The sequence below is a fragment of the Lutra lutra genome, chromosome X (genome assembly GCF_902655055.1).
Source record: "Lutra lutra chromosome X, mLutLut1.2, whole genome shotgun sequence".
Taxonomy (NCBI): domain Eukaryota; kingdom Metazoa; phylum Chordata; class Mammalia; order Carnivora; family Mustelidae; genus Lutra; species Lutra lutra.
Window position 1 is genome coordinate 66,072,939 of NC_062296.1, and position 25,820 is coordinate 66,098,758.

A 25,820-nucleotide genomic window follows, 5' to 3' on the forward strand; every position below is an offset into this window, starting at 1 on the left:
AATAAATGGTGTTGGGAAAATTGGACAGCCACATGCAGAAAAATGAAATTGGATCATTTCCTTACACCACACACGAAAATAGACTCAAAATGGATGAAGGATCTCAATGTGAGAAAGGAATCCATCAAAATCCTTGAGGAGAACACAGGCAGCAACCTCTTCGACCTCAGCCGCAGCAACATCTTCCTAGGAACATCACCAAAGGCAAGGGAAGCAAGGGCAAAAATGAACTATTGGGATTATATCAAGATCAAAAGCTTTTGCACAGCAAAGGAAACAGTTAACAAAACCAAAAGACAACTGACAGAATGGGAGAAGATATTTGCAAATGACATATCAGATAAAGGGCTAGTGTCCAAAATCTATAAAGAACTTAGCAAACTCAACACCCAAAGAACAAATAATCCAATCAAGAAATGGGCAGAAGACATGAACAGACATTTCTGCAAAGAAGACATCCAGATGGCCAACAGACACATGAAAAAGTGCTCCATATCACTCGGCATCAGGGAAATAAATACAAATCAAAACCACCATGAGATACCACCTCACACCAGTCAGAATGGCTAAAATTAACAAGTCAGGAAATGACAGATGCTGGCGAGGATGCGGAGAAAGGGGGACCCTCCTACACTGTTGGTGGGAATGCAAGCTGGTGCAACCACTCTGGAAAATAGCATGGAGGTTCCTCAAAATGTTGAAAATAGAACTACCCTACGACCCAGCAATTGCACTACTGGGTATTTACCCTAAAGATACAAATGTAGTGGTCCGAAGAGGCACATGCACCCGAATGTTTATAGCAGCAATGTCTACAATAGCCAAACTATGGAAAGAACCTAGATGTCCATCAACAGATGAATGGATAAAGAAGATGTGGTATATATACACAATGGAATACTATGCAGCCATCAAAAGAAATGAAATCTTGCCATTTGCGACGACGTGGATGGAACTAGAGGGTATCATGCTTAGCGAAATAAGTCAATCGGAGAAAGACAACTATCATATGATCTCCCTGATATGAGGGAGAGGAGATGCAACATGGGGGGTTGAGGGGGTAGGAGAAGAGTAAATGAAACAAGATGGGATTGGGAGGGAGACAAACCATAAGTGACTCTTAATCTCACAAAACAAACTGAGGGTTGATTGGGGGGAGGGGTGTTATGGACGTTGGGGAGGGTATGTGCTATGGTGAGTTCTGTGAAGTGTGTAAACCTGGCGATTCACAGACCTGTACCCCTGGGGATAAAAACATATTATATGTTTATAAAAAATAAAAATAAATTTAAAAAAAGAAAAGAAAATTTAAGAAAGATTTTATCTATAATAACATAAAAGCCAAATACTTGGAATAAATTTAATACTCTATTAGACTTGTACCACAAGACTATAAAATATTACTGAAAGAAATTAAAAGCAAATAAATGGAAAGGCCATAGTGTTTCCATATTGAGAGACTAAGTTTTAAAAGATGTCAATACTCACCAACAGTATCTATTGATATAATACGATCCCTATAAGAAATACCAGTAGGGTTTATTTTGTGGAAATTGTTAGGCTGATTCTTAAAATTTATATGAAAATACCAGGGGCACATAACAGCCAGGGCAACCTGAACAAAAAGAACAGGTTGCAAGTCTACTGGATATAAAACTTTTATATAAAACTACAATAATCAAAATACTGTGGCACTGGCACAATGTTAGACACCTTTTAGAGCAGGCATAAATAATACTTGGTTTATGAATGTGACACTGTGGATCAGTGAAAAAGTGATGGTAGTTTAAATTAATGGTTCTGAGTCATGTGCATATATATATTCAAACAGAAAAATAAATCCCTAGCTCATAGCATACACAAAAATCCGTTCCAGGTAGACTGTAGGTCTAAAGGTAAACATTAACCCAGTTAACAATACAGAAGATCACATAGGAGAATGTTTTCATGACTTGGGAGTTAGGGGAAGATTTCTTTGACAGGATACAGAACCCCCCCACACACAGTAAATTAAGGTACTAAGAATTAGAGATTTCTGTTCATCAAATGGCACCATGAAGGGAATGAAAAGACAAGTCAGAAAACGTATCTGTACAGAAAGAACCAACATCGTTTGTATGCGGAATATATAAAGAGGTTTTTCCACTGAGTTAGTAAAAGACAGACAATAGAAACATAAGCAGACTTGAACTAGTACTTCACAAAAAGAGATTTTTAAATGGTCAAGAAATATCTGACAATATTCTCATGAGTAATGAAATGTAAATCTACTACACACCCAACGAAATTATAAAAACAAAAAACAAAAAGTAAAAATATAAATAACCACCACTCTGGTGCATTGCTAGCGAGATGGTAACATGACACAACCACTTTGGAAAGCCATCTGGCATCATCTAGTGAAATTGAACACATACATATTCTATGAAATAGCCATTTTAGTCCCACGTCAATATCCAACAGAAATGCATACACGTGTGGACCAAGAGACAAGTACAAGAATCTTTATAATACCATTATAGCAGAAAGCTATTACAACCCACTCAGGCAAGCTAAGAAGTGTCCAACATTGAAAACAGCAATTTGTACATTACTTACTTGACTCACAGATGTATCATGCTACTTTTAACCAGAAAACGAAGTGCATTATTGGTAGTTTTTCCAAACAGGTAGATGGAGAAATAGCCAAAGGAAATAATTTGATTTCATGGGAAAAGAAGACATCCAAATTACTTTTTGTATCCTAACTTGCAGATGATTAAATTCCGCTTAGAAAATGAATACAGATTTTGGACTTCTGGGGAAGATGCTGGAGTAGGAGGACCCTAAGCTCACCTCGTCCCACAGATAAAACTAGATAACACCCACATCACTGAATGTAACCAAGAGAATGACCCAAAGCCTGGCATGACAGACTCTCCACAGCTAAATGTAGGTAAGAGGACACATCAAAGAGAGAAAGAAGGGCAGAGATGCAGTTGGGAGCTAAATGGACCTATAGGACTGTCCCTGGGAGAGAGGGATACTGCAGGCGTGGAAAGGGGAGAGGAACAGAAGAGATCCCCACCCCAGGCATCCCAGGCATGGAGAACCTGCACCAGGAAGACAAATTCCCATAACATTTGGCTTTGAAAACCAGAGGGACCTAATTTTGTGAGGTCTTAGAATCAGTGGGGCTTAACTCCTGGGACCTTAAGACACAGAGGGCTTGGTTCTGGAACAGCCAGGAGGGCAAAAGGACCCTGAATCCCCATCCTTGAGGAGACAGCACAACAAAGAGCCCCACTGAGATAAATCACAGAAGCAGCAGTTTGAAAAATGCCTGGGGGTATAGGGGAGGGAGATGAGCTGCTTAATCTCAAAGCGTGTGCTAGAGGGGTACATATCACTGGGAGACTTCTCCAAGAAAAAAAGAGCCGGCAGTCCCCACCATTTCCCTCTCCATCACCCCCCCCACCCAACCTAGACACACAGACACTTGGGAGAGCCAACTTGTTAACAGTGTGCCACGCCCTTGCATCCTCCTGTGAACCTGCCCCCTCCAATAAGCTCTTTAACCAGGCCCTATTCACAGTGGTTCTGTAAGACTGGCAGTGTGCAAGTAGCCCCAACAGGGACCAGCACCACTCCAAGCTGACTCCTGCCCCATGGAGAGGGGGAGATAACCATACACCCCAGTCCCACGGCAGCCCCAAAAGTGGGCTGGAGGCAGACACCTGGTCTGTCTATAGAGCTTGCCCACCAACAAAAGCAAGGGAGACAACACAGGGAAGGTACCCTGCTGCTCAGGGCTACTACACTTCTTGCAAATGCCTGGTCTGACCCAACTCAAGTCCAGGAGGGCCCCAGACTGGTCAGCTGACACCACAGGGACCACACCCTGCCCACAAACAGAGAGCACCATTGCAAACAACTTGACTGAAGGCAAAAGCAACTCAGTCAGGAGACACCTGTGAAGAACCAGGTTCTGGTGAACACGGGATGTTATACTGTAGGGCCCTAGAATATTTCTTCTTTGTAAGGCTATTACTTTCAAGAGCAGGAGATATAGGGGGCTCAGTTCTTAGATCATGTGACTCTTGATCTTTGGGGTTATGAGTTCAAGCCCCATATTGGGCACGGAGCCTACTTAAAAAAAGGGGGGGAGAGATTGAGAGAGAGAGAGAGCTCACGAGAGCAGGAGATGTAGCTGACTTTCCTAACACAGAAACAGACACAAAGAGTCAGACAAAATGAGAAGACAGAGGATGGTCCTAAATGAAAGAACAGGGCAAAATCACAGCAAGAGAGCTTAATGAAATGGAGATAAGTAATATGCCTGATAGAGAATTTAAAGTAATGGTCATAAAGACAGTCACTGAATTTGAGAAGAGTGGAGGACCATAGTGAGATTCTTAACAAACAGATAGAAAACATAAAAAAAGAACCAATCAGAGATGAAGAATTTAATAAGTGAAGTTGAAAATACACTACAGGGAACAGTAAACTAGAGGAAGCAGAAGAATGGATTAGTGACCTGGCGGACAGAGTAGTAGAAAGCAATCAAGCTGAACAAGAAAGAGAAAAATAATAATAAAAAAGGAAAAACAGACTTAGGGAACTCAGTGACACCATTAAGCATAATAACATTCACATTCTAGGGATCCCAGAAGGAGAAGAGACAGAAAAGGGAGCAGAAAATTTATTTGAGGAAATGAGGCTGAAAACTTCCTGAATCTGGAGAACAAAACAAAAATCCAGATCCAGGGGGCACAGAGAACCCACAACAAAATCAACCCAAGACCTGTAGTAATTAAAATGGCACAAAGCAGCGATAAAGAGAGAATTTTAAAAGCAGCATGAGAAAAGAAAACTGTTACATAAAAGGGAAATCCCATAAGGCTATTAGCTGACTTTTTTAACAGCAACATTGTAGGCCAGAACGGAGTGACATGATATAGTCAAAATGCTGGAAGGAAAAAAACCTGTAGCCAACAACACTCTAACCAGCCAGGCTGTATCATTCAGAATAGGAGAGATAAAGAGTTTCCGAGACAAACAAAATTTAAAGGAATTCCTGGCTACTAAACCAGCCCTACAAGAAATGTTAAAGGGGACCCCAAATGGAAAACAAAGACCATAAGCAGGAGTAAGAAAAGTAGGAAGCATAAAAGCAGTAAGATTAAGCATATCTATAAAAATCAGTCAAGGGAATCACAAAATAATAGAAAGTTAAGTATGACAATACATACCTAAAACATTGTGGGAGGGGGGCAAAGAACGGGTTCAAAGAACGGCCATCAACTTAATATAGATGGCTATATGCACAAGATGTTCTATACAAACCTCATGGTAACCACAAATCAAACATCAGTAATACACATGCAAAAAATAAGGAGAAAGGAATCCAAGTACATCACTAAAGAAAACCAGCAAACCGTGAGAGTACAGAAGGAAAACAAAGGAACTAAGAATGACAAAAAGAACCACAAAACAGATAACAAAATGGCAAGAAGTACATACCTATCAACAATTACTTCGAATGTAAGTGGACTAAACACTCCAATCAAAAGATATAGAGGGACAGAACTGATAAAAAAGGAAGACCTATCTATATGCTGCATACAAGAGACAGATTTCAGACCTAAAGACACAGGCAGATTGAAAGTGAAGGGATAGGAAACTATTTATCATGCAAAAGAATGTGAAAAGAATGCCAAGGTAGCAATACTTTTATCAGGCAGAAGAGACTTTACAACAAAGACTGTTATAAGAGACAAAGAACACTATATAATAATAAGGACAATCCAATAAGATGTAACAATTGTAAATATTTATGCTCCCACCATGGCATCACCCAAAATACATAAAACAGTTAATAACAAACATAAAGGAACTAATCAGTAGTAACACAGTAATAGTAGGGAACGTTAACACTCTACTCTCATCAATGGACAGATTATCCAAACAGAAAATCAACAATGAAACAGTGGCTTTGAATGACACATTGGACAGAAAGATTTAACAGACACATTCAGAAATTCCATTCTAAATCAGCAGGATACATACTCTTTTCATGTGCACATGGAACATTCTCCAGAACAGATTACATATTAGGCCACAGAACAAGTCACAACAAATTAAAAAAGACTGAAGTCATACCACATATCTTTACTGACCACAACAATATGCAACTAGAAATCAACCACAAGAAAAAACGTGGACAGACCACAAATACATGGAGGTTAAATGACAAGCTACTAAACCATGAATGGGTCAATCAAGAAATCAAAGAGGAAATAAAAAGTACATGGAGACAAATGAAAATGAAAACACAATGGTCCAAAACCTTTGGAAAGCAGCAAAAGCTGTTTGATGAGGGAAGTTTATAGCGATATAGGCCTACCTCATGAAGAAAACTCTCCAATGAACAACCTAACCTTACAACTAAAGGAGCTAGAAAAGAACAAATAAAACCCCAAACCAGAGAAGGAAGGAAATAACAAAGATTAGAGTAGAAATAAATGAAATAGGAGCTTAAAAAAAAAAACAATGGAACAGATCAATGAAACCAGGAGCTGGTTATTTGAAAGGATCAATAAATATTATAAACCTCTAGCCAGAATCGTCGAGAAAGGGTGAGAGAGAGAGAGAGAGAGAGGTCAAATAAAGTCAGAAATGACAGAGTAATAACAACCAACATGACAGAAATACAAAAAGATTATAAGAGAATATTATGAAAAATTAAATGCCAACAAACTGGACAATCTTGAAGAAATGGATAAATTCGTAGAAACATGGAACTTCCCAAAACTAAATCAGGAGGAAATATTTGAACAGATTATCAGCAATTGTAATTGAATGAGTAATCGAAAGACTCCCAATAAGCAAGAGTCCAGGACCAGATGCCTTCACAGATGATAACAGAGAGTGAATACCTAGTCTTCTCAAAGTACTACAAAAAATAGTAGAAGGAGGAAACCTTCCAAATTCATCCTATGAGGCCAGCTTAACCCTGATACCAAAACAAGATAAAGCTACTAATAGAGAGAGAGAGAATGCTACAGGCCAATATATCCGATGAGCAAAGATGCCAAAATCCTCAACAAAATACTAGCAAGCTGAATCCAACAATTTATTAAAGAAATCACTCACCAGAATCAACTGGGATTAATTCCTGGGATGCAAGGGTCGTTCAATATTCACAAATCAATCAACATGATATATCACATAGATAAGAGAAAGGACAGAAACCATATGATCATTTCAATAGAGGCAGAAAAAGATTTGCCCCCCAGCTGCTAGGGAGAGCAGGCTGGTTATTTCATACTCATCTTGCCAGTGACCCCAGACATCTAAGAATGGCCTTGGGGGAGTTGCCTGTGGCTCCGAGAATACATGTGGAGTCAGGTGGGGCTAGAAGTGAAGAAAGCTTGTGGGTGGTTCTCAGATGTAGAAAGAGACCTCATTCTGTGAAGCTTTTATTAAAACTTTTAAAACTAAAAATTTTTTTAATTAAAAATACCATTCTCTGTCTCTATTTTGCTTGTGTACGCTTGCTCACGCTCACCCCTACTCCCCCAGAATTCTACGAAGGCATTGCTAACCCTGGGTGGGGCTAGATTTTAATTCTACTCTCTATCCCTGAATTTTAAACACGCTTTTCCTTCTTTCTTTCCCCACACCAAACCCTTCCATCCTCAAATCTGGCTTTCCACACACAGGCAAGAAACTCACGCGACTTTGGCACAGACAGTGCACTTCCAGCTGCCATCGAGGCCCGAGACCCGACACTCGCTGCACACTCTCAGGGAGCAGGCCCGGCACGGATCTCCACGGTCAAATATTAAGCCCAGGTTTCTCTGGCAGTGAACACAGACTCTGCTGGTTTGTTGCTGAGTCTTCCCACTTCTACGTTTTGCTTCTAAGAGTTCATTTTTCAGCTTCCTAATAGGAGAAAGGGGGGGAAAGTCACTTAAAAAAAAAACAAACAAACAGGAGTGGAGCTCTCTTCATTGAAGGGGTATTTTCATTTGGAAGAAGACTAGAAAGAATCAAGTAGTCAGAGCCAGACACTTTCAGAAAACACAGTTTCTCTCTCTTGAATCAACAATCCTTTGATACCAGTAGTTGAAAAACATAGTGCTTGTGTCTTGCATTTGAATTTTAACATCCTCCACTAGTGCTACAATTTTGCTCTTAGTACTTATTGCCATTCTATGCGAACTTCTCCAATAGACTTTCAACACCATAACACTAGAACACCACCAACCTGGCAGCTTGCACAACAGACAGGATGCAAGAGTCTGAAATCAAATTTGGCAACACTGATAACTTCTCTTTAGTGATCCAACAGAGAATTTTCTACAAGGACAGGGTCCCACCATTTCAGATCTCAATACCTGTGCTTTCGCGTTTGAGGCTTTCTAACAACTCCCACCGACTTCTGGGTTTTGCTGTCAGATATCTCTAGGTTTGGTCTAGGTTCCGTCATGAATTAGCTGTGCAGCTGGAGGCAACAATTCACCCACTACGCCTTGGTCTCTTGATTTCTTAAAATGGGGGTAATAAGGTTCTTACATAATTGTTTTGAAGATTCAACAGGGTGTGTAGTGCACAAACAATGAATCTTGAAACACTGAAAAAAAATTTAATTAAAAAAAAAAAAGATTCAACAAGATGATAGATATAAAGATACCAGCATGGTGCCCTACAATTACGAAGTGAATGCTAGTTCCATGTCCCTTCTTTTACTACCTGACATGTAATTTGTTTAGATACACACATGAGAATTGAGCTATTTAAAGGGATGCAACAGCGCAATTAAGGAATTTATTGGGAATGCAGAATCTCAAGCCCCACCTCAGACAAAATCTCCAGGTGATCAGAGTTTGAGAAGCAAAGCTTCGGAACATTTGAGCTCAAATTTGGGTATACTCTGGAATCACCTGGGAAGATTTTAAAAATAGTGATTCTCGAGTCTCACCCTTCTCTCTGCCAGACTCTGATGGCATTTTTTTAAAAAGTGGTACTATTTATTCTAATATACTGCCAAATTTGGAAGACAGTACTCTAAAAGATAGGTTCGTCTCCACTTTAAAGTTTCAGAGACATGTTGTTCCTTTATGCTATCGGTCTCCAGTCCCTTCTTCTTCTTTTTTTTTTTAAGGTTTATTTGGGAGAAAGAGATCATGCACATGAGCAGAGGGTGGGGCAGAGAGAGGGAGAGAGACAATCTCCAGCAGACTCCTTGCTGAGTGCAGAGCCTGAAGTGGGGCTCGATCTTACGACTCTGAGAGATCATAACCTGAGCCAAAACTAAGAGTTGGAGACTTAATCAGCTGGATCACCCAGGTGCCCCTTCAGTTTCTTCTTGAACACAATATTTCTATATTCCTGAAAAAACAAACGTCTCAGAATCAGTTTACACATCTCCTACCATTTCCTTTTACATTAGTGATACTGCACTCCGTTATATCAGACTAGACTAGCATGTCCCCAAAAGCAGGAATGATGACTTTAGTTTCTTGAATAGACTGTTTATGACCCAACTCAGTGCTAGACTCTAAGGTCCTTAAATGTTATAAACTATTTACTACCTCTTTGGGGTCTTCAAAATAACTTGTGAAGTATTACGACGTCATTCACTTTCAAGACTGTGAGCAGTATACATAAAACCAGAAAGTAGGTCTTTTCATTCCTAGCCTTATGAGAGATTTCTAAATGCGAAGGTTTCTAAAACCTTTAACTGTCTCCTCCATTCATCCAATGACCATTTCCTGAGTGTATATTGTGTGTCAGGCCTTCTGGCTTTCGGAGACAAGAATGAGTCAAAACAGGTATTTGCTAAGAAATTCGCATTATCCTCATGTTAGTCAAGAAGGGGACAAACCACGGAAGATGATGCATGGGATACAACAGGCAGATACAGATTGCTCTTAAGAACTCGTTCTTATCCACCAGAACACAAGCAAGAACCCACAACAAGTTTTCCTCATTCCTGGTTTAGAGCTTACAAAGTGCCTTTATGTCCTTTTTTTCATGAACGACTGGCTTATGAAATTGAATGTAAGAAAAGCTCCACACAATTTACTTTTGAAAACCTGTAGAAGCTACAGGCTTTCAAATAACAGAATGAGCTCTCATTTGAAAACCACAATTGTATTATCTGGAGAATCACAACAGATGTTTGAACACCTCGGGGCAAAAGAGACATAAAACATTGCTTATTCGAAATCTACAACAATGCATTCAACATTGTCAAAGAAACCAGGTAATTAAAATGGGTGGAACAAAGATAGCACTCATGAGGGGCACCTGGGGGGCTCAATGGGTTAAAGCCTCTGCCTTCGGCAAAGGTCGTGATCCCGGGGTCCTGGGATCGAGCCCCACATCAAGCTCTCTGCTCGGCGGGGAGCGTGCTTCCCTTCCTGCCTCTCTGCCTACTTGTGATCTCGGTCTGTCAAATAAATAAATAAAATCTTTATTAAAAAAAAAGATACCACTCATGAATAGCAATCCTACTTGAATAAGCTGCGGGGCTAAAGGGTAATAAGTGGAGAAAACAGGGTATTCCAGGACATTCCAGAGCCAAACTCTCTTCTGGAAAACAATTCCATGAGCAGGTATCCAAATCACTTAGCAGGTCCTTAGATTGGGTGAGATCACTTGGAGAAATTATGGCCATACATTGAAACATTTTCTTAAGATTTTATTTATTTGAGGGAGAGAGAGAGAGAGAGAGAGCACACACAAGTTGGGGGGGGGCAGAGGGAGGAGAGGGAGAACCAGACCCCCCACCCCACAACCATTGAACAGGGAGGCTCACACAGGGCTCGATCCCAGGACCCCGGGATCATGACTTGAAACACAGGCAGATGCTTAACCAACTGAGGCACACGGGCATCCCCCAAAGTGAAACATTTTCATTGCATCTCTCTTTGTGCTCTACTGACAAGAGTCTATTCAGCAATCAGGTTTCACCTAGTTCAGTTCTTGCGTCGGAAAAGACCTGGGGCCCCATGTAAATCAGGCCACAAGAAAACAAGAATTTCAAGGTCCCAACACACTAGTTGGGACATTGTTAAGGCAACTGGTGCTGATTGTCGCACATATTCTGGGAGCCATCTCAGAGACTGTGGGAGAGGCTGGGAAGAATCCCAGAGGCTGGCAAAATACTAAATGGCCTGTTTTTTCAGATCGCTCTTAGAAACTGACCTAGTTTAATTGTGCCTGGGATGATGTGCATGAAATGGACATAGCCATTTTCAGACACTCAAGAGGAAAAAGGTTAAAGGGACGGCAACTGGAACTAGGAAAGAAAGTATGCAAGTGGAGAATTGATATCAAGGAGAAAGGGAACATAGGGAACCTGCAGAGAGGAATAGGACAGGAGATGTCTTTTCCTTCTGCTTTACTAACCCTCTGCTTACTAACAAAGCAGGGTAGGCCTTACTTGGGCTTGGTTCCTGCCTTGGCCGACCCAGTCTGAGAAACGTATCTGAGGAAGGTGACTCTCTGGGCTTCAAGCATGATATCTGTTCATCTCCTGCACCCACACAGGCTAGAAATGCTTCTGGTTCCAAGCAACAAGCTTAAAAATCAGCTTCTTTTTTGGGTCCCATAACAAGATATCCACAATCAGGTAGTTCTTGCATTAGTTCAGCTACAAATCAGGTCACTAAGGGACTCAGGATCCTTTCATCCTAAAGGTCCCCTATCTTCAAGTTGTGGCTTATCATTCTTATGCAAAATGGCCAGCCAGCTCCCAGACAGCATCCGTGTTTAAGACTGGAGGAAGGGGCAAGCTGTGTCAGCAGTAACTGTCTCTTAACAGGAACGTGAAAATTGACATGGCATTCCCCCGACCCCATCAGACTTCTCCTCAGGTTCTGCCGATCAGACACCGCTAGCTGCAAGGGAGGCTGGGAGAGGGGAAGGAGGAAGATGGCACAGCCCTGGCCTCTGGACCTGATTCCTGTCACTAGCACTGGTCCCTGAAATGTGGGATGGGATTCCAGGTGAAATGTTTAAGAGCAAGTGCTTGCTTTACCACATCCCATCTACTTTTCATGGAAGATGGCAAAGTCCCAAATACTGTCTACTCTGTGAGCCTGAGTCCTGGTCTGAGGAGGCTGTGAAAGAGAGTCCTCAGCCATTTTGTTAGGGACAGGGAGCACAAATGAGAAATAAACCTCCATGGGGTTTTTTTTTTTTCAATGCTTTCTTTTCTTTTCTTTTTTAAGATTTTATTTATTTATTTGACAGAGAGAGAGAGAGAGATCACAAGTAGGCAGAGAGGCAGGCAGAGAAAGAGGGGGAAGCAGGCTTCCCACTGAGCAGAGAGCCCGATGTGGGGCTCGATCCAAGGACCCTGAGATCATGACTTGAGCTGAAGGCAGAAACTGAACCCACTGATCCAACCGGCACCCCAAACCTTCATGGTTGTAAGCCGCAAAGAGTTTGGGGCTGTTTCTGTAGCATCACTGAGCACCCCCTCATGGGTAAGTCCAGCCTCGTTCTGCATCTGGCTGGTTCTTCATCTGACTTCCATATGTCCTTTTGTTTTAGTTTTATTGCTGCTTCCCCAGAGAAGTTTTCTCTGACCACCAAATCTACAGCAGATACCCATCTTACTCTCATTCACAGAACCATGTTTTTTTTTTTTCCTTCTGGCACTTACTGTAATTTTTTTTACTTACTGTAATTTTTCATTGTTCATTTATTTGGCTGCTTTTGCTGGTTTAGTGTTTGTCTTGCCAATTCCTCTGTAATCTTTGTGAGGGCAAGACTGTATCTGGTGTGTTTAGCTATGCACGTTACAGTACGTAACCTAGGGCCCAGAACTTAACAGATATCATTTGGTTGAATGAATTAAAGAAGGTAGAAGCAGACGTTAGCAAGCATCAGAAGGAAGAGGAAGAGGGAGGGAAGGAAGGAGGGGAAAAAAGGCAATAAAGAGTGAAGGGAAGGGAGGAAAACTCAAAATAAAGATAATGTTTCCCTTTATATCTTCCTCCAAGGGTGTTTATAGGAGTCAGAGGCAATAAAGTGTGGTAGGGTGTTCTGTAAATTACAAAGGTTTTACAATATGAAGCCATCATTATTAAAAGGAGATGTGAGAAGAGAAAAATGTACAATGTTGGGTCTGTTGTGAATAAAGTCAAATTAAAATTGGCTAAAACTGAGATTAGACACACTCTGAAAAAGAAATCCAAGCCTGAGAAAACTACAGAATGTTCTCAATTACTCATTAAGGACTTCCAGAACTTTCTCTATCTTCCATAACTGCATTCCTACACTGTTGTTCAGAAAGAAAAACCATTGTGATTCTTGCCGCTATCAACAATCTAACCAATTACTCTATTTGTTCTTGTCTGGAGAGAAGCAAAGAGTATGGGAGATGGATGGAAAAGGGTAGTATGGGTAAATACGGCCCCAAATCAACTGTTAAAAACTGATAAAAAAAATAAAAATAAGAGCCCGGTGATGGGTATTAAGGAGGGCACATACTGCATGGAGCACTGGGTGTTATACACAATGAATCATGGAACACTACAGCAAAAACTAATGAGGTACTGTATGGTGACTAACCTAACACACACACAAAAAAGTTGAAGACATTTAATACCAATTCCTTATGTGAGATGAACTCAGGATGCTCTTGCGTTTTGAAACATCGGTTTATTCCTTAGATTTCCTTGTTGCTACACAGATGTGCTGATATTAACATGCAAATTGATGACCCATACATAACTGAAATCTTAAAGACTGAAGAGATGAACTAAGTCAGCTGTAGTCAAATGATACAATCTTTTCACTGCTGTATCCTGGTGACACACTGAATTCATTTTTTTTCCATCCCATCATCAAAACTGTCCAATGCATTACAAAGACTGCCTGCTTTATCATTGCATAGACATACTCCTTTCAAATTGGGAATTGCTTTCATTAAAATTCCTGTCACATTTGCGTGGCATTCTTTTTCTTTTGTTACCCTGTCTAGACTCAATTGTACTGCACATTATTTTGCACCAAAGAAGATGGGAATTTTGGAATGGAAGCAATTAGCTGCGGGAAGAGGAAGCTATAAATAATTCATAAAGTGTCTTTGATTCCTTGATGCCTTCGACAATCCCCCATATCATCTAGCAGAACACATCAAGGCCCAAGAGAGGTAACAAACAAGCATGGACTGTATCATGGCCCAGAGCATAGGGCTCTGAAGGCAGACCGCCTGGGTTCAAATCCTGGCCTTGTTGCTTTTTATCTCTGAGACTTTAAGAAAATTACTTAGCCTCTCAGTGTCTCAAAATACTCCTGTAGGAAAGAATCATAATAGCTGCAATCTTGTAAGGTTGTTGTGTGCATTAAAGAAGATAATGTCGTGAACTTAAAGTGCTAAGCCCAGCTTGACGTGTTATGAGTATGAAACAGGCAGTTCTGGTAGGTGTCTCTCCATAGCTGTTCTCCTCTTTTTTTTTTTTTTTAAAGATTTTATTTATTTGACAGACAGAGATCACAAGCAGGCAGAGAGGCCAGCAGAGAGAGAGGAGGAAGCAGGCTCCCTGCTAAACAGAGAGCCGGATACGGGGCTCGATCCCAGGACCCTGGGATCATGACCTGAGCCAAAGACAGAGGCTTTAACACACTGAGCCACCCAGGCACCCCTGTTCTCCTCTTCTGTGTTAGTGGCATGTCTAGCTATACTCATGCCCACTCAGAATAAAGGCTACATTTCCCAGTATCCCTTGCAGTTCGGTTTTGTCATGAGACTAAATATTAGTGGAAAGGATGGGATCAGAAATGATATAGGCAATCTCTAGGTCAGGACCCTAATGGGAAAGGGCTGTCCCTTTCCCTTGAACCCCTCTTCCCTCCCAGAGGCTGGGATGAGAACAGAGGAGTGAGCCATCTTGGTTTATGAGCTAAGCCATCAAGGCAGTGAAACAACAAAAAAAGACAAGGTGCCCAGACCCGTTTTAAAATGGAGTCACGAGAACAGTATCAGGAAGCTACCAAACAACCCAGGCTTTTCTAGAAAGAGCAATATATTTCCATCTTTCCTAAGCTGTTATTATAACAAGTCTCTGTCACCCACTGCCAAAACTATTTTCCAACAAATATAATAATAACTCAGTAAATATTAGGTCTTCTCAGTACTGTCCACTTACAAAAATGTTGCTATTGGGTTCTGCTTCAGCTTCTGCTGTAAGGCCTGCACGCTATTCCTTCTCTAGAACTAGAGTCTGATATCCCTTTAAGAGAGTAAAACCACAGTGACTGATGAAAAATATTGTCAAACCAGAAACAGTGAGACAAAAATTACTGAAATAATATATGTAATATACGTAAAATAGGCAAAATAAGGTCACAGCAGCCTGATGCCAAGGGCTACAGAGCTCCTAGCATTCCCGTCTTCCATTTGCATCCAGAGGCAATGCCATTAGTGTTGGACTGGGGCTAGCTCATAATAACTTAAGGAAAATCCAGGGGCGATCAGATCTCCTTTCCGTACTAATTTAAAAAAAAAAAAAGCAAAACATTTTTTTTTTCATTTTGATTGTCACTTCTGTGTGCAGAACCTATTTTTAAAACCTAAACAGTAAGACACAGCCAAGATAACCATAGACACTCCGTTTTAACATCATGTCATTAAGCACTGGCAGCATCCTATGAGAAAGATGTTATAATTTCCATTTTAGAATAAGAAAATGAAATCTCAGGTAGGAAATTTGCTGTGGGCCGCAGGGTATGTAAGTGTCACCATTAGGATTCAGGTCCACCATTTTAGATTTCAAGATCTATACTCTTCCCCCAGATTCCTCTTGATTCTTATTCTGTTAACATATTTTTGCTCAGAAAGGACACTGAACGTAACAACGCTATTTCTTTCCTAGTTGTGCAAAGTGTGCTAAAAAGCACACTCAGAGTTAAACCTCAGTAAACATGAAGGGTTGCTTCTGTCTAACTTCTCCCACCAAAAGCCATCTGTCCAAGTAGCCTCTTATCACAAAGTCAAACATTCCCCAGCGGGGCTATTCTTCAACAAACACCCCTCTGGTCTTCATAAACTTTATCTAGCTTTTGATTAGCTTTCAAATCAAGGACCATTAAAAAGCATCAAGACCATCTGAGAAATGGGGACAAGTTCAGTCTAGATAGAAAGCCGCTTCAGAGAAAGTAATGAACAGGATTGAAACAACACTTGTCTAGACAAAGAAATCTTGGGAATTGTGCCAATTTAATGAATTTAGAAAATTGTCGCAATGATTGAGGGCATTGTGGAACCTTCATGTCTGCAGATGACACCAAGCACTTCCTGGTAATAAAACACTCAGCTCACAGGAATACACCAGGAGATCTCACAAAGCCGTGTAAACAGACAAACAACCGTTTATTAACTCTAGCCTGAAAATCAGAGCAGAAACGGATCTCATATTTAATGACCAAACCAAGTCTGGGAATACCTTGGGATAACTATTAATAATGATTATCTCAATTTCCTGGCCCCATGAGGAACAAAGATGTGTTCTGTTCATCTGAAACCCAAAGGATACCTTTCTTGGGCATCAAAAAGAGCAGAAAGTTCTGTTACCAATGTGGTAAATCATTCAGAAAAAGAAGGGGTAAAGACAGAATCAGCATAGCAAAAAAGAAAAAAACAGACAAATTACAGGGCTTTTCAACAATACTGCTCTAACATTGTGAGGATTATCTTGATGGGAGGAAATTGGGCATTCATACACAAAGAAAGATAACTTAAAGAGAACATGTTGCCCTTGAAAAATTCTTGAAAACTGCTTCTGCTACTGAATATGGGCACATGCTAGTTTTAATTTTTATGAACATAGAATTGACATTTATTCTAAAATATCTATAAATTGAATTTGGATAAACTAAATTATTTTAAATGCAGCAAGGAAGGACTTACATGCTCAGCAAAGACAATTGTCAGTCCTTAATTTTTCCCATTTTACCTCTTTAGGTGGTACTTATGGGGACTCATGTTTTCATAACTACAGGTGATTACATACAAACCACTTCCAACAATTTTCCTAGTTATCAGTAGCAGTACATAGTATAAGTGATGTCAAGCCACCATTTCTTCAAAATTCACTGAGGAAGAATACAAATATTGTTTTCTTTATGTGTTATTTTTTTTTAAACCAAAGCTGACTTTATTACATTTAATTGCAGTAAGAGATATCATGATGTTTGCAACACTGAAATTCACCTCTGACAATTACTTTCAGAGTCCATGAAAAGGAAGAAGAGATCTGTGTTAAGCAATAAACAAATCTAATTAATAGTTCTTAATTATACCCATTTTTTTCAGATTGCTGGTTGTTTCCCAATATTCCTTCTACTCTTTTATACCAATAATAACCTGAAATGTGAGTTGCTCACATGGTCACCCAGAAGAATACATTTCCCAGTGACATATCCAAGCTCCCTTGCAGCTAAGTACAGTCATGTGACAGAAAAGAAATTCAACAACCAGAAATTGTCTCTGGGAAGAGAGTGAGTTTTTGAAGTTTAAATTCCATGAATTTGCTAATTTTCTATAATGAAGATAATCACTTCTATAGTGAAAATGTACAAGAAAATATTAAATATTTAATTGGATTGAAGATTTAGGATAAAAAATATATTGTAGACACTGATGCTCTTTACAGATCCTAGTGAGTTTAAACACTTTTGAAAAATCCTGTACTATAGAGAAGTTTCATTAATTTTTGACATTTGCATAGAGTGTTTATGAATTATGCCTAATTTCTCTGCAGTGAAATAATGATTGGAAAAATTAGTAAATGCGGGCTGCCTAGGTAGCTCAATCCGTGAAGGGACTGACTCAACTTCAGCTCAGGTCCTGATTTCAGGTTCCTGGGATTGAGGCCTGCGATGGGCTCCGTGCACTCAGCAGAGAGTTTGCTTCTCTCTCTCCCTCTGCCCTTCCCTCCTTCTCAAGCACTCTCTAAAATAAATACATAAATCTTTTTCTTTTCTTTTAAAGATTATTTATTTATTTATTTGACGCAGAGAGATAGAGAGAGAGAGAGCGTGCAAGTGAGTACAAGCAGGGGAGTGACAGGGAGAGGGAAAGGAGAAGCAGGCTCCCCGCTGAGTAGGTAGCCCAACATAGGACTCGATCCCAGGACCCTGAGATCATGACCTGAGCTGAAGACAGGCACTCAACTGACTGAGATACCCAGGCTCCCCACAAATAAATAAATCTCAAAAAAAGAAAAAAGAAAAATTAGTCAGTGCATATCAGCCTAATATTACAGATTTAAATCAATTAAACCCTAATTCCTATTAATATATAAACATTCATATAAACTATTGATATAAAATGGTCATGTGCCTAAAATCTAAAATGTCAGAGGTGATATTTTTGTTAGTGAAGTTTTCACTTGTATTATTACCTTAGTGCCTATTTTCCCAAGAATATAGTAGGTATTTGCTTAAGTAGAACTTCCCTGCTGAACTGACTACCTTTGGAGGACAAGTGCTCTCACTCGTCCTCCCAGCCCCAACATCCTCCCTCAAGAACAACATGGGCTTTATGGGTCTTTATTTCTTCAACTTCCAGTAAGAAAAGAATGGTAGTTCTTGGATGTGAGTGTCAATTAACCCGTGCTTGCCTGGGAGGTTTGTCCTCTATGCCAATCCTGGCTGGAGCAGCAGGCAAGGAAGGGAAAAGGGTACTTGAAAGGGGAATTTGGAGAGGAGTCAAAGACGACAGAGAGAACACACACATTCTACATAAGTGACAACTTTACTTATGACTACAGTGACCCTATTATTTCAAACAAAAAAAACAATATGGTCTGGCAAGTATGTTTATTTATTTGGATAATCCAATGTTGGGCATGTCCCCAAATATCAGGTATGTGTGGCCCTTTCCCAGGGTGAGCCCTCCAAGTAAGAATTACTTGGAGGAAAGAGCTGTAGAACCCAAATTTAAGTTCGTTTCCCTATATCGGTGTATATATGGAAATTCTTAAGTTCTCCAGTAAGAAAATCTCCAAGGTTTTAAAGTCATTTAAAGCAGAGCTGGATTTTCTTTTTTCATTTCTCTGTGACTCAGAAAGAGTTTGGGTTTTATTAGGGAGCCAGTGTGTTCACGCTGGGAGTTTCTGTTAATCCACTAAGAAGCTTTGTGGCAATCCCATTAGGATTGAAACAAAATGTTTACCAAACCAGAAGTCCACTCCAATAGTTCTCCTGGTGTTTTACGGAGACAGCCTTTAGACTTTTCAGAAGGTCAAACTAATTTTGTTTTTAGTGGTAGTGATAAGATTCGGAAAAACAAACAGCCCCACAGATCAAACATTTGTAGAGTATTAAAAGGATAATATTGCTTGGTACTTACTGGTCACTCTAACTTTCAGGCTGAATGTGTAACTCTTGAAATCACTTCAAACCCATTTGAACTGAATATTTAACTTATCCACAGGACTCCAAATACCCAATTTGAATATGCTTTGCCCTTCCGTTTCTCCCTTCTCTTTCCTTCCCTATTCTGTTCTAAAATGGTGGAATCAACCACATAAAAACAAAGCCGTAACATGAATGGCAGTTTCCAGGCTGGGATTGGGGGTCTCCTGATGACACTAAGCTCTGGCTTGCTTCGTGGTCTCAGCAGAGCCAGCTGTGCGGAACAAAACATAATACACTTGCACTTGGATTTCAGTTAGCTTAAAGACTAGAACAGCATGAGGAACTCCCGTCAGTTTTCACTGTGTAAAAGTGATGCTTCAGTAAATGTCAGAGCAACTCTGGATAATGTTACCCAGCTTATAGGTCAGAACTACCCGTAAACACCAGGCTGAAGGAATGTTTTCTGTTTTGTTCCATTTCTCTGAGAGGAAGGCTATGGGGGGACTTCTAACAGGGTCGGAAGAGGTGCCCTGATGGTGTAAACGTCACAACATAGAGGAAAGAGAATCAATGTGGAACAGGAGAGTCTCACTGCTGATGTTTACTAGCTTGGCAAATTATTTAGGAAGTTTCAGTTGCTACAGCTATCACAATCATACAGATGACACAGGAATTAAATGAGGATCACTTGAGAATGAGGAATCCCTTCTCTGGTGTGAGGCTGGCAGTGAAGAGTTTACCATTCCCTTTCTTCCTGACCTCCTGAAGGGTCAGATACATCCCCCTAGAAGTTAAAAATTGACCTAAGAGTTTATCTTTGTGTACAGTGTAAGAGAATGGTCGAGTTTCATTCTTCTACATATAGCTGCCCAATTTTCCCAGCACCATTTATTGAAGAGACTGTCTTTTTTCCACTGTATATTTTTTCCTGTTTTGTCGAAGATTAACTGACCATAGAGTTGAGGGTCCATATCTGGGCTCTCTACTCTGTTCCACTGGTCTATGTGTCTGTTTTTAATGCCAGTACCATGCTGTCTTGGTGATCACAGCTTTGTAGTAAAGCTTGAAATCAGGTAACGTGATGCCCCCAGTTTTATTTTTGTTTTTCAACATTTCCTTAGCGATTTGGGGTCTCTTCTGGTTCCATACAAATTTTTGGATTATTTGCTCCAGCTCTTTGAAGAATACCAGTGGAATTTCGATTGGAATGGCATTAAAAGTACAGATTGCTCTAGGCAGTATAGACATTTTAACAATGTCTATTCTTCCGATCCAAGAGCATGGAATGGTCTTCAATCTTTACTCAACCATTCTCTTACACCGTACACAAAGATAAACTCAAAATGGAAAAAAGACCTCAACGTGAGACAGGAATCCATCAGAATCCTAGAGGAGAACATAGGCAGTAATCTCTTCGATATCAGCCACAGCAACTTCTTTCAAGATATGTCTCCAAAGGCAAAGGAAACAAAAGCCAAAATAAACCTTTGGGACTTCATCAAAATCAAAAGCTTCTGCACAGCAAAGGAAACAGTCAAGAAAACAAAGAGGCAACCCACGGAATGGGAGAAGATATTTGCAAATGACAGTACAGACAAAAGATTGATATCCAGGATCTATAAAGAACTCCTCAAACTCAGTACACACAAAACAGATAACCATATCAAAAAATGGGCAGAAGATATGAACAGACACTTCTCCAATGAAGACATACAAATGGCTACCAGACACATGAAAAAATGTTCATCATCACTAGCCATCAGGGAGATTCAAATTAAAACCACATTGAGATACCACCTTACACCAGTTAGAATGGCCAAAATTAGCAAGACAGGAAACAACATGTGTTGGAGGGGATGTGGAGAAAGGGGAACCCTCTTACACTGTTGGTGGGAATGCCAGTTGGTGCAGCCTCTTTGGAGAACAGTGTGGAGATTCCTCAAGAAATTAAAAATAGAGCTTCCCTATGACCCTGCAATTGCACTACTGGGTATTTACCCCAAAGATACAGATGTAGTGAAAAGAAGGGCCATCTGTACCCCAAAGTTTATAGCAGCAATGGCCACGGTTGCCAAACTGTGGAAAGAACCAAGATGCCCTTCAACGGACGAATGGATAAGGAAGATGTGGTCCATATACACTATGGAGTATTATGCCTCCATCAGAAAGGATGAATACCCAACTTTTGTAGCAACATGGACGGGACTGGAAGAGATTATGCTGAGTGAAATAAGTCAAGCAGAGAGAGTCAATTATCATATGGTTTCACTTATTTGTGGAACATAACAAATAGCATGGAGGACATGGGGAGTTAGGAGAAGGGAGTTGGGGGAAATTGGAAGGGGAGGTGAACAATGAGAGACTATGGACTCTGAAAAACAATCTGAAGGGTTTGAAGAGGTGGGGGGGGTTGGAGGTTGGGGGAACCAGGTGGTGGGTATTAGAGAGGGCACAGATTGCATGGAGCACTGGGTGTGGTACAAAAACAATGAATACTGTTATGCTGAAAATAAATTTAAAAAAATGATAAAAAAAAAATTGACCTAAGAGGGGCATGTGAGCTTTGCAACCAGCCGGTGGGGCTACACACCAGAGCAGGGCCACTTACTAGCTGTGCAAACTGGGATTGAGTTATTTAACTTGGTACTTCAGTTTACCCATCTGTAAAATGGGATATTAATAATTCTTATCTTGTCTGGAAAATGAATTTGTAAACTGTCCCTAACAATTCTGCAGAACCTTCTGCTAGTTCTTGGTATTTTCCCCACGTCCAGATGCACTGTACGGTTCTTCTAGAGAGGCAATGAAATGCATTTACGCTGTTCCAACATGAGCCATGACAGACTGAGTAAGGCATAACTACCTCCTGGAGATGGCAGGACCCTGTGAGACCATCTAACCTCACAGACAGAAGCCAGAGTTCTATCTCTGATAGCTGATGAGTTCCAGTCCAACTCCATCTTATCTCTTAGACTAGAAATGTCCTGTTGCTCAAGGAAGGTGGTTTATCGGGGCTTTCAGGTGTATACACTATTCACAAGGCTAAAATCTACAAGGTGGTGTTTTCAAAACGAAAGGTGAACAAATTATGCCCTTGAGCCAAATCCAGCCCACCACCTGTTTTAGTAAATATAGTTTCATGGCCCATACCCATTTGTTTACACGTTGTTTATTGCTGCTTTCAGACTACAAATGCAGACTGAAGTAATCATCACATAGAACATATACCCGGTAGCGCCTAAAGTATTTACTATCTGGCCCATTACAGAAAAATTTTACTGATTTCTGGTCTATACCATGGATAAAGCCTGATTCATGACTGTGAACTTCTTTAGGTTTCTGGGTCCAATGAACATTAATATTGTGTCTCTGCTCACCTTCATTTTTCTTCAATATTTCATTTATTTATTGGAGAGAGAAAGAGAGAGACAGCACACGTGCAAGAGCGGGGCATGGGGAGAGAGAGAAGCAGGCAACGGTGGGGAACGTTTCCAAGGCACCAAGGCAGTCCTGTTTCCATGCCAGTGTGTACATGCACGCATGTGTGTGTAACTAGGGGAGTGTTCTGTGAAGCTGGGAAGTCCAACCCCGCAGAGACAGGAATGGAGAGACAGCAGAGCCTCGGAGAGGGCAGGCATTGGAAAAGAGTCCTCACAGGCCATGTTGACCTCAGCCTCCAGGAATAGCAGGTGCTTTGGGCTCAGGCAGTGGCTGGGGGCAGCTACACCTGCTGGGCTGGGCTTTCAGAAGGGGCGGCTGTAACCATGGGCACATCCTTAGCTGGGCCCAGGTACCCATTCAGGACCCTGAGATCAGAAGGCAGACACTTAACCAAGTGAGCCACCCAGGCACCCCTCTGCTCACCTTTATTACCCCAATAATAAATACACATTTGGCCTACAGAAAGTTCTCAGCAAATGTTGATTACTTCTGAATCACAGATTATAGGATGCCTTGGGCTACATGTAACAGAAAATCAGACTGACATCACTATAAGTAACATGGAAATATAGTACAGTGCTTATAGAAGAAGCCCAGCGGTATGGCAGGTTCTAGGACATCAGGATGTTGGCAACAATTCTCTGCCATTCTTTTGGCTCAGCTTCATCATTGTGCTGGCTTTCATCCTCAACAGCAACTGCGGTAACATGTTTCATTGAATATGTACAGTGGGAAAAGGAACCTTCCAGAAACCTGGGCTATATGTTTGAGTGGGTCACCATTGGCCTTATGTCTACCTCTAAACCAATGACGGTTGCTAGAGGACTATTAGTCAAGGGGTGATTAATTAATTTTTAAAAATCCACTGCTGGGGGTGCCTGGGTGGCTCAGTGGGTTAAAGCCTCTGCCTTTGGCTCAGGTCATGGTCCCAGGGTCCTGGGATCGAGCCCCGCACCGGGCTCTCTGCTCAGTGGGGAGCCTGTTTCTCCCTCTCTCTCTCTGCCTGCCTCTCTGCCTACTTGTGATCTCTGTCAAATAAATAAATGTCTTTAAAAAATCCACTGCTGGAGGTGTAGAAAATTAAAATTTATGTAGGGAGGAAGAAAAATGTATGCTGTGAGGAGACCAGCAGAGTTCATTACTGAGACAAGCCCAAGAGTAGGTGCCAAAGAGAACATTAAGTCCAGATATGTTTTCATGTACTGTGGCCAAATGGAAATGACATCTTCTCAGTAAGAGTAAAGCCCAAATGAACTGCTAACCTTATAAACTGAAGATTTCTTAGACAGGCCAACACCACGAAGTAGACATTTAACAGCGTTTGTTTAGGTGTGGAAGATCAAGTAGAGTAATATTTTGTTAGTAAGATTTTTTTTTTTTTTAGGAGGAGATACTATGAACCATGTCCTCTTTTATGTTAGGGCGAGCTCTTCCAAAGTTAGAAAAATCTAAGGTACAAAATGATCAACGAAGATCTTTTTGTGCTTCCAAACTCTATTTTTTTCCATTTGCATTCACTGTTGGTAGCTCGATTTTATCGGCATCACCTCCTTTCTCTTTTTTCTCTGCATGAAAGCCATCATTAAAGCAAAATGATTTGTTCTTCACAGAGAACATTTAAAATACTCTTAGTCTGTAATAGTTGAAACCTGGGTCTAGGTATCTCCTACCATTTCTTCCTGCTTGGTCTGAGGGAAAATAAATATATTGGAGCCTTTTGGGTGAACCTAAAATGCTCTTTTAGTAGGTAGACACCTCTTTCCAGACTATAGTTCATGTCTGGAGGTAATTATCAGGCTTGCCATGTGCCTTCTGGGTGCAGAGCACCTTCAGGAACACCCACAGACCAATCTCATTTTAATTAATGCCACACTTTGGGGCTACGTGGGCTGTAGTGCACAGTTGGGCATCGGGCCTAAAGCACTGATTCAACACAATTTTGATATTCCTCTATGTTTCTATTTTAAGAATAACCTACTGCAATGAATAAACACACAAAGAAACAATACATTCACTGCTTTCCAAAGTCTTGTTGACTTACTTTCCATATCACTTACTTCTCTGTAATCATCCTAACTCTTAAAACTTTTCTTGGTCTTCCATTTCCTTCTGAAACTCATTAGCAGACTCTGAAGGCAGTTTTGTGGTTCATGGTAAACAGCTAAAACACAGTTGACAGGTAATTGCTAATGTCAAATCTTTTTCACATTTCAAGGCCAAGCTCAAGCATTAGCTCTTCTGTGAAAACCATTCCTTCAGTTTCTTATTCATAATTAATTGCACTTTCTCTGGACACTGACAAAATATCAATCTACACTTCTATAACACGGTAAAAACAATCACCACAACAGTAATTAAGATCCCTGTTTGGTCTGGCAAACTTCTTGGTTGGCTTTTCCAAAAGCTAACTCTGGGATATAGATTTGTGTGCAAGCGACTTATGGAGTAAGTACCCTTAGGAGGAACACAGAAGGGAAGGGTGGAGACAGGACAGAAAAGCAGGGAGGTGCTAAGTGAGGGTGTGGTCTTTAGGGGAAGTCTCATCTCAGCATGATTCCACCGGAAACTGTGAGGCAGAAGCTCCACGGCAAAGGCTGTCAGCCATTGGCTTGGGGCTGCCCAGCAGGGACAGAAACTCAAGTTTGCCTGGTACTTGTGGCTCTCTAGCCCTACCACCAACGCTCGTCCCCCAAGGGTAGTCCTCTAAAGAAGGTACTAGACACCATCCTTAGCAGTAAACATGTGGAAACTGGGAGATGAGAGTACAGACCACAAGGGATCTGAGTGGAGCTCAGTAGAGCACTGCTAGTGTTCACTACAACACATACCAACAATAGGGCCGATGATTCTAGCCAGCAATCATTAAGTACTTGCTGTATGCCAGCATTCTTCTAAGCCCTTGATAATATTAGCTTATTTAATCCCTACAACAATCTTATGAGGTGCCTAATGCTATTATTTCTGTTTTGTCAAATGAGGGAACTAGATTTATCCATGGAAACAACCTATCTAAA

General features: G+C 40.8%; 1 protein-coding gene across 3 annotated transcripts in view; it reads right to left on the bottom strand.

Moving 5' to 3' along the window:
- SYTL5 (synaptotagmin like 5) overlaps window positions 1-25,820 on the bottom strand; it is a 141,696-nt gene that overhangs the window by 89,908 nt on the left and 25,968 nt on the right. For all 3 annotated transcript variants that reach the window (XM_047716700.1, XM_047716699.1, XM_047716701.1), the window contains exon 3: window positions 7,717-7,926. In XM_047716700.1, the coding sequence (XP_047572656.1) occupies window positions 7,717-7,926 (210 nt within the window). The remainder of the gene's footprint in view (window positions 1-7,716; window positions 7,927-25,820) is intronic.